Consider the following 14,705-nt stretch of genomic DNA (forward strand, 5'->3'; position numbering starts at 1 on the left):
GACACCCCCAAGTCTCTGCCTTCCTGGAACTTCGATTCTGGTGGAGAAGACAGACAGATAATAAGTCATTAGATGATGATTACTGCTAGGGAGAGGGAAAAGAACAGAGAAGGGGGAGAGGAGATGTTTATGTAGGATGCCCTGGGAAGGCCTCAGTGAAAAAGTGACTGTTGAGCAGAGACCTGAAGGAAGTGAAGGAGCCGGCCAGATGGCTGTCAGGGTGGAGAGCATCATAGGCAGAGGAAAGGCCAGTGCAAAGGCCCTGAGGCTGGAGTATGCCTGCTGTGTTGCAGGAAGAGCAGGAGGCCAGGATGGCAGGAGTGGACCAATGGGAGCAAGAGGGTGATGGGTAGGTGGTGCCCCGGGAGGTGACGGGCTAGGAGAGGGATGCCATTCAGGCTTGTGGTTCACGATTTGGCTTTCCCACTGAAGAAGATTGAAAAGGATATTGTTAAAATGGATGCTCAGCCTTTTTGCCTTTCTCAGTCCTTATCTCTCAGTGTAAAAAGTGCTATAAAGAGAAAGGTAGCCCTGTGTTTAACCTAAGGAGCTTTCAGAGAGCAACCCAGGGAGTGTTCTACAGATGGCTGTGAGTACTTGGGCTCACGGGTCTGATTGGGGCACCTTTGTCACCCCGGCGCCCGTGCACCACCTTATTCTTCCCCCTCTTTGTACCTACCTCTTTCCTTGCTTAGACCAAGCTGCTCAGGTGTGTTCAGGCTGATTTGGAAGCTGAGGGCTGTCATCGGATCAGCCTCCCTGGTAGCGTAGGAGCTGGCACTTTGATGACCTCTGACCTTTCAGGTGGAGCTGCTACAGAAATCCCTGTAGCTCTGAGTCACCCCTGCTCCTCGGGCCCCGTCCACCTGGTCTAGAAGCTGATCTTTGGGATTTGGGTGGCTTCTGCTGCCGAGACTTACCCTCGCTGTAATTATTGCAGTCTAGAGCAAGAGAAAAATACATACGAGCATTTATGCCTGGGGGTGGCTGGAACAGGGGCTGTGGGGGTAGCGATGTGTTGGGCGGGTTACTTTCCCAGGCCTCTGGCGGAGCATGTGGGAGCTGTTAATGGGTGGTTCGTTAATGCTTTTCCTGCCTTAAAATACTGCAGCAGTGATAATATTCTGCCCCCAGCACCTTAGTACAGAGCTCTCTATTTACAGCAGTTTAGGGTCGGCCGTCAACAAAACTCTATTGGTCCTCAGACAGGTAGAGACAGACAACACACCATTTGAAAGATGAAGAAACCGATCCCATTTACTGTTGATTATGCCACATGTTGTGTGTATACAAAATGCCCTGCACTTGGATTCAGGAAACCGGGGGTCCAGTTTTGGCTTTGTTGCCTAGCAACCAGGTCATCTTCAGCAACTTACGCAACCTCTCAAAGCCTCAGTTGCTTCATCGGCAGAGTGGGGCAGTATTAACCCTACCTCTTCCAGAAGGATTGTCAGGAGGGCCCCAGAATGAAGGAGTTGCTGCCTCCATACTGTTATGACAGCGCTAGCTCTCGCAGAGCCCCGTTCTCTTCCAGGGTGGTGATTGACAGCCACTTTCACAGAATCCTCATACGGTCCTGCTGCTGAGGCTCGGTTGGGTAACCGGCCCAGGGTCACACAGTTCAGTAATGCCTGGTTCAACGTCAGCCTCTGCGTCTTCTACCATTCTGCACGGCTGTCTCCTCATCACAGATGAGCCGGGATTCGACTGCCCTCCAAGTGCCGGAGTTTGCAAAGGCACCCGTCCCGGACTCTGATGATGTGCTGTGCTTCCCTTGCAGATCCTGCACCAGTAGCCTCCTTCCGCTGCGAGGTGGTCCCCAAAGAGCCAACCTTGATTCTCAAGTGGGCCTGCCCTCCCGGCACCAACACAGGCTTCGGGCTGGAGATCAGCAGAGGGGCTTGGAAAAATGTGACAGACCTGGAGAGCTGCTCCTCGGAGAACGGCACAGAGTACTGGACGAATGTCACATATTTGAATTTTTCTACCTCCTACAACATCAGCATCACTGCCTTGTCCTGTAACAAGACGGCACCTCCCACCCAAAACACCTGCCTCACTGGCATCACAGGTGGGCTTTGTGGTCCACCCCTGGAGAACGCTGACCCAGCGGGTCTGCACGTGTGGCCTAGAAATCCATATTTCTTTTGAAATTTCTGCTAAAATATATACTTTTTAAGTTTATTTATTTATTTTGAGAGACAGAGACAGAATGAGAGGGGGAGGGGCAAGCAGAGAGGGGGAGAGAGAGAATCCTAAGTAGGCTCCACCCCACCAGTACAGAGCCAGACATAGGGCTCGAACCCACAAAACCGTGAGATCGTGACCTGAGTTGAAACCAAGAGTCGGGCACTTCACCGACTGAGCCACCCAGGTGCCCCTAAAATATTTGTTTCTGCTGGCATAGACCGTTAACCCAAATCTGTAGAAATCAAGTCTTGAAGAGCAGGGTAAGAGAGACTCATTTTTAACATCCCGAAAGTTTCCTTTGCTTTACAGAATAATTCGCTGCCATATTTTCTTTTAGGTAGTGAGTTCCTTTATTATGTTACATGAGAAAAGCATTTTCATAGAAATATTCAAATGTACACAGAAGTAGAGGCAAGCATAAAGAAACCCACATATCCATCATCGCCCAGTTCAATATTTGTCGGAGTTTGACCAATCTTCTTTCATTTATACCCCCCTCCTCCCTGATTGGATTACTTTGAAACCAGTCCTCATCATTCTATAATTTTATTTATAAATACCTTAAGAAGTATTTCTCCAAGATAGGGGCTCCTTTCCCGTTTCTTTCAGACATAACCATATTGCCATTACCATCACTGAAAAATTGAACATTACTTTTATTCACTATTATCATATATTCGGTCAAGATTCTTATTTCCCTGGAATCCATATTGATAAGCTCTCCGGCTGTTTTGGAGAATGGGGGGGTCACTCACTGCACAGGGGATCCCCCTAGTCAGACTTTTCAGGCTCATCGTTCTTATTTCTTTGGAAGAAAGTTGCTTCTTATATCTTTGCTTCGTTTTTACCTGTCTTTTGCTCGCCATGTCTTTGCCAATGTTATGTCTTAGATCAGCCTGGCGGGTTGGTTTTGCTTTGTGCTTTTCAACCCCTGGATGTGTTTCCTTTAGGGTATCTGAATGTTTCTGGACAATTTCCAAAGAACTCGTGGTTGACATAGTAAGAGAAAAAGGCCTCTTATTACAGGGACACTGACTTGAAAAGTGGTGGAGGGGTTCTGTGGACAGAGTGTTGGATTTTGACAGGCCAACCTGGGTTTGATTCTAAGTTCTGCCTTTTACTAGCTGTGCGATCTCAGAGAAGCTGCGTAACCTCTATGAGCCTTGTTTTTCTTCGTTATAAAAAGGGGAAGTAAGACTAGCTTTCAGGACTGTTAAACAAATTAGATGAGGTAATTTGTATGGAAGGCCACTTGACAGCGGCCATGTATGGCTGCTCAGGTTGTGCAGCACACAATTCCAGGGGATACCATTCATATGGACTACAGTGTGCATGGGGCTCCTTGGAGTTGTGTAGTCCACACTGTAGAGGATGGCCCTGGGTCACACTCCTTTGGGTTTCTGCAGCACTCTAGAACATAATGGAAATAATGAACCTTTTTGTAGTTCTCTTTAATCATGTCATCTCTTGAGCTGCTGAGGAACATCAGCCACATCTGATTTGGTATCTCTAGGGCTATGCTCAGTGCCTGGTGAAGAGAAGGAACTTGTCAGAAGTAGTTTCTGAGCCTGAACAGTATGGTAGGGTTGGATAATGACCACTTACTTAGTCCAGGGATTCTCTTACTTTCTATTCTGTAGCTCTCCCTTTCCTCAGATGAATTTTCATATACAAATTTAACACGTCTTTTATTTACTGGAAAAGCGGAGCTGCAATTTCCCCAGGAGAGGTAGGAAGCGTTGGTGGGATGGGTAAATCTGGGGGAATTGAAGTGATGGTCTTTTAACCAATATTTGTTAGTTGCACCGTGTGTGCCTGGCGTAAGGGACACCGGTGAGTAAGGCAGACGGGGCCCCTGGAGCATAGGATTCAGCTAAGCAGAGAGAGGGAAAGCGTTTCCAGTCTTGCAGGTAGATGAGTTAGCCTGCCACCCACAGTCTAGTCCTCTCTGGGCAGCTCAAAGGCAGAGCGCTGGGGGGAATCCTGGGAGCCTGTGTTAGGAAGTCTGGCCAGGCGGTTGACGATTAGACCTGGGAACGGCGCCTCCAAGCCGTCACTGCTGTCAGTTACTTGAGTGGTTGCCGAAGCCTGGTTCAGAGCTGCAACGGCCCGGTAGAAAATGTGAGTCTCCTGCAGAATTTAACCTTTTTTAGGAGCTGCGTTAAAAAAGGTAAGAAGGAACAGCTGGCATTGATTTCAATCACATTTTATTGAACTATGTTGAAAACATTATCGTTTCACTGTGTGAAGTAATTTGTGTGATCTCTGTGAAGTTGATTACTGATGAGATACTTTGCATTCTTTTTTCGTGCTAAGTCTTTGACGTCCAGTCCGTGTTTTATGTGTGTGGCTCATCTGAGTTTGGGCTGGTCATATTTTCAGAGCTAACTGTTCCGGGTGGCTGGCGGCTGCCGTGCTGGCCAGCGCACGTGTGGGAGCCTCGCGGTGGTGTTTTTGTTCAGCTTTCTCAGCCTCCTGGAATCTTGACACACTAATGAAAACACTCAAACTGTACGTGGGAGACAAATTTAGGTAGAGTGCATGTGTGTATGGTGTGTGTGTGTGTGTGTGTGTGTGTGTGTAGAAGGATCATCTTTAATTCAGCATTTTCTTCTTTTGTGTTCATCCAGAGGGTGACCGCACAAGCTCAGCTCAGAAAGGGGAGGCACGTCATCATGAGGGTCACTCGTGGGACATTCCTGTGTGTGCTTTTCTGGTTTCTAGGAAGAGGGTCGGTCGGGTTTCTCTGGTTGGCATTTTAAACCAACTCAGGCAAAAATGAGGACTTTAGTGTGAAGGATGTGGAACAGGAACACAGCCAGGTCTCAGGAGAAAGTGCCTTCTCTCCATTGCAGCTTTGCTTCCCTCTGGGTATCTGTTCTGTTCCATCATGGTCCTCAGCGACCAAGCCATCTGGTGCCGCGTCCACGCAGTGGGCAGGTGCTGCGGACAGCTCCCTCCTTGAGTTCCAGCCACACAGGCCTTTTATCTGTCGCTCTCCTCCTGCCCTGCTTTTCAGGATACGGCACCTGCCGCCTCTGGGTCAGAAGGGGCTGGGGAAACATAGGAGAGGGAGGTTGTTTTCAACTAGCAAGTTTGCCGGGAGCCTTCTCCAGGCATGTGGCGGGGCACGCTGGAGGTGCCATTGTGAGCTGGGGGAATCTGCAGCTCTGCCTTCCACTGCCCTTCCCTGCCCCTTGCTCTGGATGAGCCCAGCACACCACTCCCACAGCAAGGGCAGGACTTGAGGGCATGGTAGCAAATGCCTCCTTAATCATTTTGTTCTTTTTTTTTTTTTTTTTTATATATTTCTTATTTTGAGAGAGAGAGAGAGAGATCGAGAATGAGCACGAACAGGGGGAGGGGCAGAGAGAGAGGGAGACACAGAATCCGAAGCAGGCTCCAGGCTGTCAGCACAGAGCCCGACGCGGGGCTCGAACCCATGAACCACGAGTTCATGACCTGAGCCGAAGTCAGATGCTTAACCAACTGACCCACCCAGGCACCCCTCTTCTTTGATTTTAAATGGTGGGTGATCGTGTTTTGTTTTGTTCTGTTTTAGATCCCCCTCCTCCAGACGGATCCCCGAATATTACATCCATCAGTCACAATTCGGTAAAGGTTGAGTTCAGTGGGTTTGAAGCCAGCCACGGACCCATCAAAGCTTATGCGCTCATTCTCACCACTGGGGACGGTAAGGAGGGGTCAGTTACGGGTTAAACAGCCAGTGAGCTGTGTCGTGACCGGGTGCCATTCCTGTGCCCACTGAGGCACATTAGAGCTACAAATACGTGTCTGTTTTTACACTGTAGCCCACGCTTTGGCACTGAGAAGCGGGTGGGTGAGCTATTTGCCCGACGGTCTAGGTCAGGATTGACAGGCCTTCTGTAAAAAGCTGGATTGCAAAGAGTTTAAGCTTTGCAGGCCATGCAGTCTCTGTTGCGGCCACCTGACTCTGCTGTTGTGGCACAAGACCACCGCGGAAGATGTGTGAAGAATGAGTGTGGCTGTTCCCATAAAATGTTGTCTACCGGAAGGGGTGGCTGGCTGGATTTGGCCTGTGGATCCTACCTCGCTGACCTCTGATCTAGGTTTTTCTTCTCTTTTACAACACAGGGCCCTCGAGGTGGCAGAATATTAGTCTTAAGCAACTCTCTCTCTTTCCCTCTCTCACCCACACGCTCACATACCCCCCCCCCCCCCGCCACCATACTCAAAGGGTGGCTGTCTCTTGAAGGAAAACAGAAAGTGGTTTGCATTTGTGGTGGGAACTTGCAAAGAGCCATCCTCACAGCTGAGAGTGGAGGAGGCCCCCAAGCCCCCTTTCCTGACAGGACTCCTTTACATTCTTTGGTGGGAAGGAGGGCACGACTAGAGGGTGTCTTTGTTAGCTGTGTGTGGGTGCTTTGCACAAGGCTGGGCTTTCAGGACCCAGTTCTGTTGTTTTTGTTGATTCTTTAAATATGAATCACGCAGGGGCACCTCTGTCCATTCTCTCAGCCCATGATAACTGCCCTCACCTCCTCGAGGACGTAGAGATCAAGCACCTTGTAAGGGGAGTGGGGATCCTGAAAGACAAGGACTTTGCTGGTGTCATAAACGCACGGCAGAGTTTCAACAACTAATGCTGAGATCTCTCAGTCTCTCTGGCTTTTTGTTTGGGGTCTGTTTCAAGTCGTTGTGTTGGAAAGGTTTTCGGCAACATCCAAGCTTATACCTTCGCCGAATGAAGGAGGCAGTATTTCCTAGTGACCACAATGACCAGTACCAGCCTGTGGTGGATGAGACCACACGCTCCAAGCTGATGGTCTGGGTTAGAAATCAACCCCACTGTGTGGGCGGTGTGGCCTTGGGCCCAGGTCCTGCTAGCTTTCCCGGCCTTCATTTTCCCATCTGTAAGATGGGACTAGTCAATGTATGTGATGAGACTCTTGTTAGTTGCTATCGTTTAGTACAGAGAGTATGTAAGTCAAACAGTTAGAACTCAACAGAGGTAAAGCCTGGGCCGAGAGCACCCTTGTGCTCTGTCATCATTGTCATCGTTATCACCCAGTGTCAATGTCATTATGTAGACGTGGGCGAGACGTAAACCTTTGTCTGGAATCCCTTTCTCAGGACTTTCCTTCTGTGTGTCTTTCTTAGCTGTTCGCCCATCTGCAGATGTTTTGAGATATACATATGAAGATTTCAAAAAGGGGGCCTCAAATACTTACGTGACATACCTCATAACAACAGAAGAAAAGAGACGTTCTCAGGACTTGTCTGAAGTCTTGAAATACGAAATTGACGTTGGGAACGAGTCGACCACGCACGGCTATTACAACGGCAAGCTGGAACCCCTGGGCTCCTATCGGTAATGCCTGGTGGTTCTTGCCCTTTGGGGCTGAGCCTCCCGAGCGCAAAGCCCTACGTGCCTGGGGTGGTGGCTGTGTCTCAGCAGCCTCTTTCCTTCTTGTCATCCTACAGGGCTTGTGTGGCCGGCTTCACCAACATCACCTTTAACCCTCACAATGACGGACTCATAGATGGGCCCGAGAGCTACGTGTCCTTCAGTCACTATTCGGATGCTGTTTTCTTGCCCCAAGATCCAGGTAGAGAAAGAACAGCGGTGCTGTTAACATTTCAGTGGGTTTTTGCTTCTGGTGTCCACAGGAAGCCTGGATTTGTGTCTGCCATCAATTCTCATATTCACGTGGCTCCAGGAAGCAGGTCTTGGCCGCCTGGGAGGGCTGGGCTCTCCTCCTAGAAGTTGAGATGTCACCAGGACCCATGTCTGTTCCCTCGACTGAGGTCCCCACGAGCCCCCACCCCACACTCTCCCTTCTCCGAGTGCCAGCTGCACTTCCACTCTGCAAACACTGCATAGGCCTTTGTTGTCAGTGTGGTTATTTGTGTGACCGTGTGCCAGGCACACAATTTCACTTTCGGTACATAGAGCCTTCGAATGTGAGGGTTGGAAGGAGCCACAGAAATCGTCTTGTCCCGTTCTTCTTTTAGAAATGAGGCTGTTAAGGCCCAGAGAGGGGCAGTGACTTGCCCAAAGTTACACAGTGGCTCAGAGGCAGGCCTGACAGTCTTGCCTCAGACTCCTTGTCAAGCACAGCCGTGTTTTGTCACACAGAATCATTTAGGAGCTTCAAGGACCCAAGCGGGGTACATACTCTGCCTTCAGGCCAGAGACAACGTGACTAACTGGTTTGTTAGTTGGTCTCGTTTTTGTACTCGATAGTTGTTGGCTTTGGGAAAGAAGCCCCAGAAGCAAAGTGCAGGGAGTCCCTGCAGCCTTCCCCAATAAACAAAAGGGTGTTATGTCCCAAGAGTACAGAGCTGTCGGTATTTCCACTCACACGTGGGTGTTAGTCTCACAACGTCAGAGGTGCCGGGAACCATGTGGAACATTTTGGCTTGTAGTCTTTATTTTATTTTATTTATTTATTTTTAAATTTTTTTTAACGTTTATTTATTTTTGAGACAGAGAGAGACAGAGCATGAATGGGGGAGGGGCAGAAAGAGAGGGAGACATAGAATCGGAAGCAGGCTCCAGGCTGCGAGCCATCAGCCCAGAGCCCAATGCAGGGCTCGAACTCACGGACCGCGAGATCGTGACCTGAGTCAAAGTCGGATGCTTAACTGACTGAGCCACCCAGGTGCCCCTTGGCTCGTAGTCTTTAAACACTGGTCACTCCACCAAACAAGAGCCAGTCAGGAGATCCTGTCTGCTGCCACCCAACCTCCACGAGAGCGTTTCTGCCTGGCTTTCTATTTTATTTATTTATTTTTTAAATGGTTTATTTATTTATTGTTAAAAAATTTTTTTTGTTCTTTATTTATTTTTGAGAGAGAGAGACAGTGAGGCAGAGTGTGAGTAGGGGAGGAACAGAGAGAGAGGGAGGCACAGAATTCAAAGCGAAATCCAGGCTCTGAGCGGTTAGCACAGAACCCGACATGGGGCTTGAACCGCAAGATCATGACCTGAGCCGAAGTCGGACGCTTAACTGACCGAGCCACCCAGGCGCCCCAAATGTTTATTTTTGAGAGAGAGAGCGCACAAACGGGGGAAGGGTCAGGAGCGGGGACAGAGGATCTCAAGCAGGCTCTGTGCTGACAGCAAAGGGTCCGATGCGGGGTTCAAACTCATGAACCGCGAGATCCTGAGCTGAGCCGAAGTCAGATGCTCAACCGACTGAGCCACCCAGGCACCCCCTGGTTTTCTATTTTATATATTGGGCTGCTGCATGCAATTTCATGTGAAGAAAGGCATCTGCGATAAGAACAACTTGAAAATCGCAGATGGCCCAGTTCTTTAAGTTTGCAGTTGAGGATACTCAGGAGAGAGGAGCACTGACTTTCTCAAGACCAGCCTGTTATGGTGGACTGGGGATAGGGAACCCGTATCCCAAATGCCCAGGCTAACTTTATGTCCAAAGGCGTTTAACACACACACACACACACACACACACACACACACACACACACTCACACTCTGGTTTGAGGACCCTGGGTCGGTTGTTTGTTCGTGAACATCTTCTGAAGTGCTTTCCATTTGGACTTTTCTCAGGTGTCATCTGTGGAGCAGTTTTTGGGTGTATCTTTGGTGCGCTGGTAATTGTGGCTGTGGGAGGCTTCATCTTCTGGAGGAAGAAGAGGTGACTGTTGCTCATGTTAATGATAATACCCTACTTTTTTTTTTTTTTAATTTTTTTTAACATTTATTTATTTTTGAGACAGAGAGAGACAGAGCATGAACGGGGGAGGGGCAGAGAGAGAGGGAGACACAGAATCAGAAGCAGGCTCCAGGCTCTGAGCCATCGGCCCAGAGCTTGACGTGGGGCTCGAACTCATGGACCGTGAGATTGTGACCTGAGCCGAAGTCGGACACTTAACCGACTGAGCCACCCAGGCGCCCCGATAATACCCTAGTTTTTAAAGGAGGTTTTTACTCTGGAAAATTTCAGACATTCTCACAGTTGGAAGGACTCGTGTCACGAGTTCCCATGTCCCTGTCACCCAGGCTCTTCACTATCTGGCCAGTTGTACTTCGTCTCAGCCCCTATGGCATCAGGTCGGGGCAAATGCTGCAGTGTGCAGTGCTCCTTTCGAACAGTGCCCTCTGGTCCACAAGTCAGTGTTGAGGTGTTAAGAGATTTCATTAAAATTAAAAAAAAAATTTTTTAAGTTTATTTATTTTGAGAGACAGAGAGAGTGGAGGAAGGGCAGAGAAAGAATCCCAGGCAGGCTCCATGCTGTCAGTGCGGAGCCCGATGCGGGGCTTGAACTCACGAACCGTGAGATCATAACCTGAGCCGAACCCAAGAGTCGGATGCCTAACCGACCGAGTTGCCCGGGAGCCCCAAGAGATTTCATTCGAGAGTTAGCTAAGTTTGAACACATGCTCTGACTTACTAGTGGTTAGGGAGCTTCGCTGTAATGTCCACATAGTCTGTGATGTAGGGATAATAACGGGACCTAACTTGTGACAGGGGGAGCGTAAAATAAATACAAGGCTTCAACAGTGCCTTGGACCCTGTATGCTACTATTGTTATCTGTACAACTACCCTTCGAGGTAGTTAAATAGTAAAAAAAAAATCGCAGCTCTGTTTTGCTAGCTCACTCTGCACCTGGATTTGTGTCTTCTGTCAAATCTCATACTCATCGGGGCTCTAGGAGGAAAATCTTTAAAGCCGCCTTGCAAGGAGGCACAAGCTGAGTGTGGGAAGCGTGGAAATGAACTTGAACTTGGTGTTTGCACTTCATTGCTCAGTCTCCTGTCTGACCGTGCGGCCGTTGAAGCCTGCGTATCAGCTGGGGTTCATTCCTGGTTGTCAACTTCTGCCAGTTGGAGAATTTCATTCTGGCTCAGAGTTCCTCGATGTAACTCTGCCTGGTCCCTCTGCCGCCATCTTGCCCTGTAGGGCTGACAGGCAGAGTAAAAAAAATGTCTTCTGAGGGAGGGGTCAAAGCAGCTTTATTGTTTCTTGTTAAAATAAAAGTTATACATGCTTGTGGCCCCCCCCCCCCCAAAAATACAGAAGAGCAAAGACACTGGATGATTCATAATCACAGCCCAAAATGACTCTGAACATTGATAGGATCGTGAAACTCACACACAAGTGGAATCCTATTATGTGTATTATTTTCTAGTCTGCGTTATTATTTAAGACATTGTGGACAGCTTTAAATCTTCATTTTAAGTGGCTGTGGAGTATTCAATTGTACAGAAATTACTCAACCAATTTTCCAGATGTTTTCAGGTTTGTTCTTTGGTTTTTTGTTTTTGCCACAGTAATCTTTGAGCACATTCCTGATTATTTCCTTAGGCTAAATTCCAAGGTGGGCAGTTGCTGGGACAGTGGGTATGATGCATGTTTTCAGTTTGATACGCACTGCCAGGGTGCCCTCCAGAGGGTTATTTTTATTTTTTTATTTTATTATTATTATTTTTTGACACCAGTATGGGGTTTGGCCAGCAATGCAGGAGAATGCCAGATGCCCCGCCTCCATATCTACAGTGGCTATATTTTCTGATTTATTTCATTAACTCATCAGAAAGGCCTTTCTCAAGAAACAGCATGAAAAAATGAGTCTGGCTTTACCAAAGGGTCAGCTGCTAATGTATTTTTACCCAAAGATATTCCTAAAAGTTGCCCGAGCAAGATTCTTCCATACTTTTGGATGGTATGAAAGAGAGTTACTTCACAGATTTGTAATCAGTGTTTGCTGCTTAGACCATGAAGCTTAGTATTAGCGAATGGGATTTAGTGCCATATGTGAACTAATGCCCGGGGAAAAGGCCTTTTGTAGATACGTTGAAGGGGAAAAAACACAGAATTACCCTTTCTTGGTCTAATGGGTCTTTGTTTCTTTCAAAACAGGAAAGAAGCAAAGAATAATGAAGTATCCTTTTCTCAAATTAAGTAAGTCTCTGGAGTTATGGCTTTAAAACATTTAATCCCCCAGTCTGCTCAATGACTATCTAGAGAATTTTTATTTTACTTTATTTTTTATTGTTTAAAAAATTTTTTGAAGTTTATTTATTTTGAGAGAGCAGGCGAGTGGGGGAGGGGCAGAGAAAGAGTGATAGAGAATCTCAGGCAGGTTCAGTGCTGTCAGAGAGGAGCCCGATGTTGGGGGGCTTGAACTCACGAACTGTGAGATCATGACCTGATTTGAAACCAGGAGTTGGAGGCTTAACCGACCGAGCCACCCCGGTGCCCCTCTAGTGAATTTTTGATGGAACTTGCTGTCATTTTTCCTGATTGACACATTTGGCCTTGATCATGCAGGAGTTCTTGCTAACTTTGTTTTTCTGCAAGGACTCTCTGTTTATTAGTCTCCCGAAGCTGCCTGCTTCCTTGCCGTGTTCTACTATGGCAAGTAGAACCTTACTTCCATATTCTACCAATAAATATGTATTTTCTGATTTTTTGTTTTTTTGAGAGCATGAGTGAGGGTGGGGGTGGGGCAGAGAGAGAGGAAGGGAGGGAGGAAGAGAGAGAGAGAGAGAGAGGGAGAGAGAGGGAGGGTGGGAATGTCTTAAGCAGGCTCATGCCTAGAGCGAAGCCTGATGCCAGGACTCTATCTCACAACCTTGAGATCATGACCTGAGCCGAAATCAAGTCAGACCCTTAACCGACTGAGCCACCCAGGTGCCCCTCATATTTTGTGATTTTTGAGAACAAATAAACGGGTTATCAATAGGTAGGAGACCTTGTGTAAAGTCACAAAGCCCATCAGTTACATGACAGGCTCTAGAAGGGAGATTTCCTGATTCACACGTTTCATTGTTTTGTAAATAACATTCTATTGACACGCCCTCCCCCCATTATACTCTGGTTTTGTTCCTCTGGGAAGATGTTTACTATCATTTCTAGAGTCATGATCCAGTCGGTGTTTCTAATTCTTATTCTTTTCTTTCCCTTTCTATGATGAAGACCTAAAAAGTGAGTAGCCTTTTTAATTTTTAAATAACTTGTCTTTTTCTGTTTTGAGCATGAACTTCACTGGATGTAAAAAAAGTCCTCATAAGCTGTTTTTATTTTCTTAGATCCAAGTTAATCAAAGTGGAGAATTTTGAAGCCTACTTTAAGAAACAACAAGCGGACTCCAACTGTGGGTTTGCAGAAGAATATGAAGTACGTGGTTGTAAATAACGTATTCTTAATTGCTTTATGTTTCTCCTGCAAGTTGGAAAACCGTCTGTTTTTATTGCGTGGGGGAGCGCTGGATAAGAGGCGGCCCTCTTAGAGGGGAGAGGAACTCTGTCAGGTAGACCTCAGGGCTCCTAGTGGCCCTGTGGGCTGTGAGCACTTAGGTGTACCCTTGCTTCTAGTGGTTTGTGTGTTCAGTCTTGTTGATAAATGAAGATTATGCGGAGAGGGAGAGAGAGCGAAAGGTAGAGAAACTAGGCGTTCAAGTTCAAGTCTGAGGGCTGTTAACTGGGGTAATTAGGAAGCTGTTCTGGCTGGCATTTCCGGGCTGGGGCTTGACGGCTGTGTGGCCGACATTGATTCCGGAGCATTCTGTGAAGTCCTGCGGAAAGAGTTTCTGCCTGTCAGTCCCCATGTGCTCTACCCCCCACAGCAGCTTGGCCGAGCACACTCGCCCTCCCTGGGCTGCCCTGCTGTGGTCTCTGCCTTTATTGAATCTACTCCCTCTTTGCATTGGTTTCCTGCGGCTGCAATAACAAATCACCACAAACTCGTGGCTTGAAACAACAGAAATTTATTCTCTTGCAGTTCTGGAGGCTATAGTAAGTCCAAAGTCAAGGTGTCAGCAAGGCAGTGGTCCCTCCAAATCTCTGGGGGAGAACCTCTTGCTTGCCTTTTCTGATTCGGGTGGCTCCACGCGTTCCGTGGCTTAGGGCCCAGTCACTCCACTCTCTGTGGTCTCCTCCTCCTGCTCCCCGTGGTTCCCCTCTGGATGTCTTGTGTATCAGGGACACTTATTGGATTTAAGACCCACCCACATAATCCAAGATGATCTCACCTCAATGTTGTCAACCTAAATACATCTGCAAAGACTCTTTTCCAAAATAAGGTCACATCCACAGGTTGTAGGAGTTAGGAAGGGGGCCTGGCTTTTTTGGGCCTGCCATTGAACCTAGTGTGCAACTCAAAGCACAGCCCAGGAGGACTTAAATTCTCTTTCTACCTGTTTCATCTGTGACATGTGGTGTTTATTTAATTCTGCCTTGTTGTAACATCAGTTATTTCTAAATTAAAAAAAAAATTTTTAATGTTTATTTACTTTTGAGAGGGAGAGAGAGAGAGAGAGAGAGAGACAGAGAGACAGCATGAGCGGGGGAGGGGCAGAGAGAGAGGGAGACCCAGAATCAGAAGCAGGCTCCAGGCCCTGAGCTGTCAGCACTGAGCCTGATGGGGAGCTGGAACTCACGAACCATGAGATCATGGCCTGGCCGAAGTCAGATGCTTAACTGACTGAGACCCCCAGGCACCCTGATGTTAGTTATTTCTGCCTGTGCCTCTCTCCCGGGGTGTAAGCACCTGGAAGGCAA

The 14,705-nt window shown here is 47.8% G+C and overlaps 1 protein-coding gene across 1 annotated transcript in view; it reads left to right on the plus strand.

The window, feature by feature from the left end:
- Positions 1–14,705, plus strand: part of PTPRJ (protein tyrosine phosphatase receptor type J) — a 168,934-nt gene that overhangs the window by 137,266 nt on the left and 16,963 nt on the right. Inside the window, exons 10-17 of the mRNA XM_042904241.1 lie at positions 1,781–2,071; positions 5,753–5,884; positions 7,333–7,543; positions 7,657–7,781; positions 9,749–9,836; positions 12,064–12,105; positions 13,123–13,131; positions 13,236–13,323. Of these exons, the coding sequence (XP_042760175.1) occupies positions 1,781–2,071; positions 5,753–5,884; positions 7,333–7,543; positions 7,657–7,781; positions 9,749–9,836; positions 12,064–12,105; positions 13,123–13,131; positions 13,236–13,323 (986 nt within the window). The remainder of the gene's footprint in view (positions 1–1,780; positions 2,072–5,752; positions 5,885–7,332; positions 7,544–7,656; positions 7,782–9,748; positions 9,837–12,063; positions 12,106–13,122; positions 13,132–13,235; positions 13,324–14,705) is intronic.

The sequence above is a fragment of the Panthera leo genome, chromosome D1 (genome assembly GCF_018350215.1).
Source record: "Panthera leo isolate Ple1 chromosome D1, P.leo_Ple1_pat1.1, whole genome shotgun sequence".
Lineage (NCBI taxonomy): Eukaryota > Metazoa > Chordata > Mammalia > Carnivora > Felidae > Panthera > Panthera leo.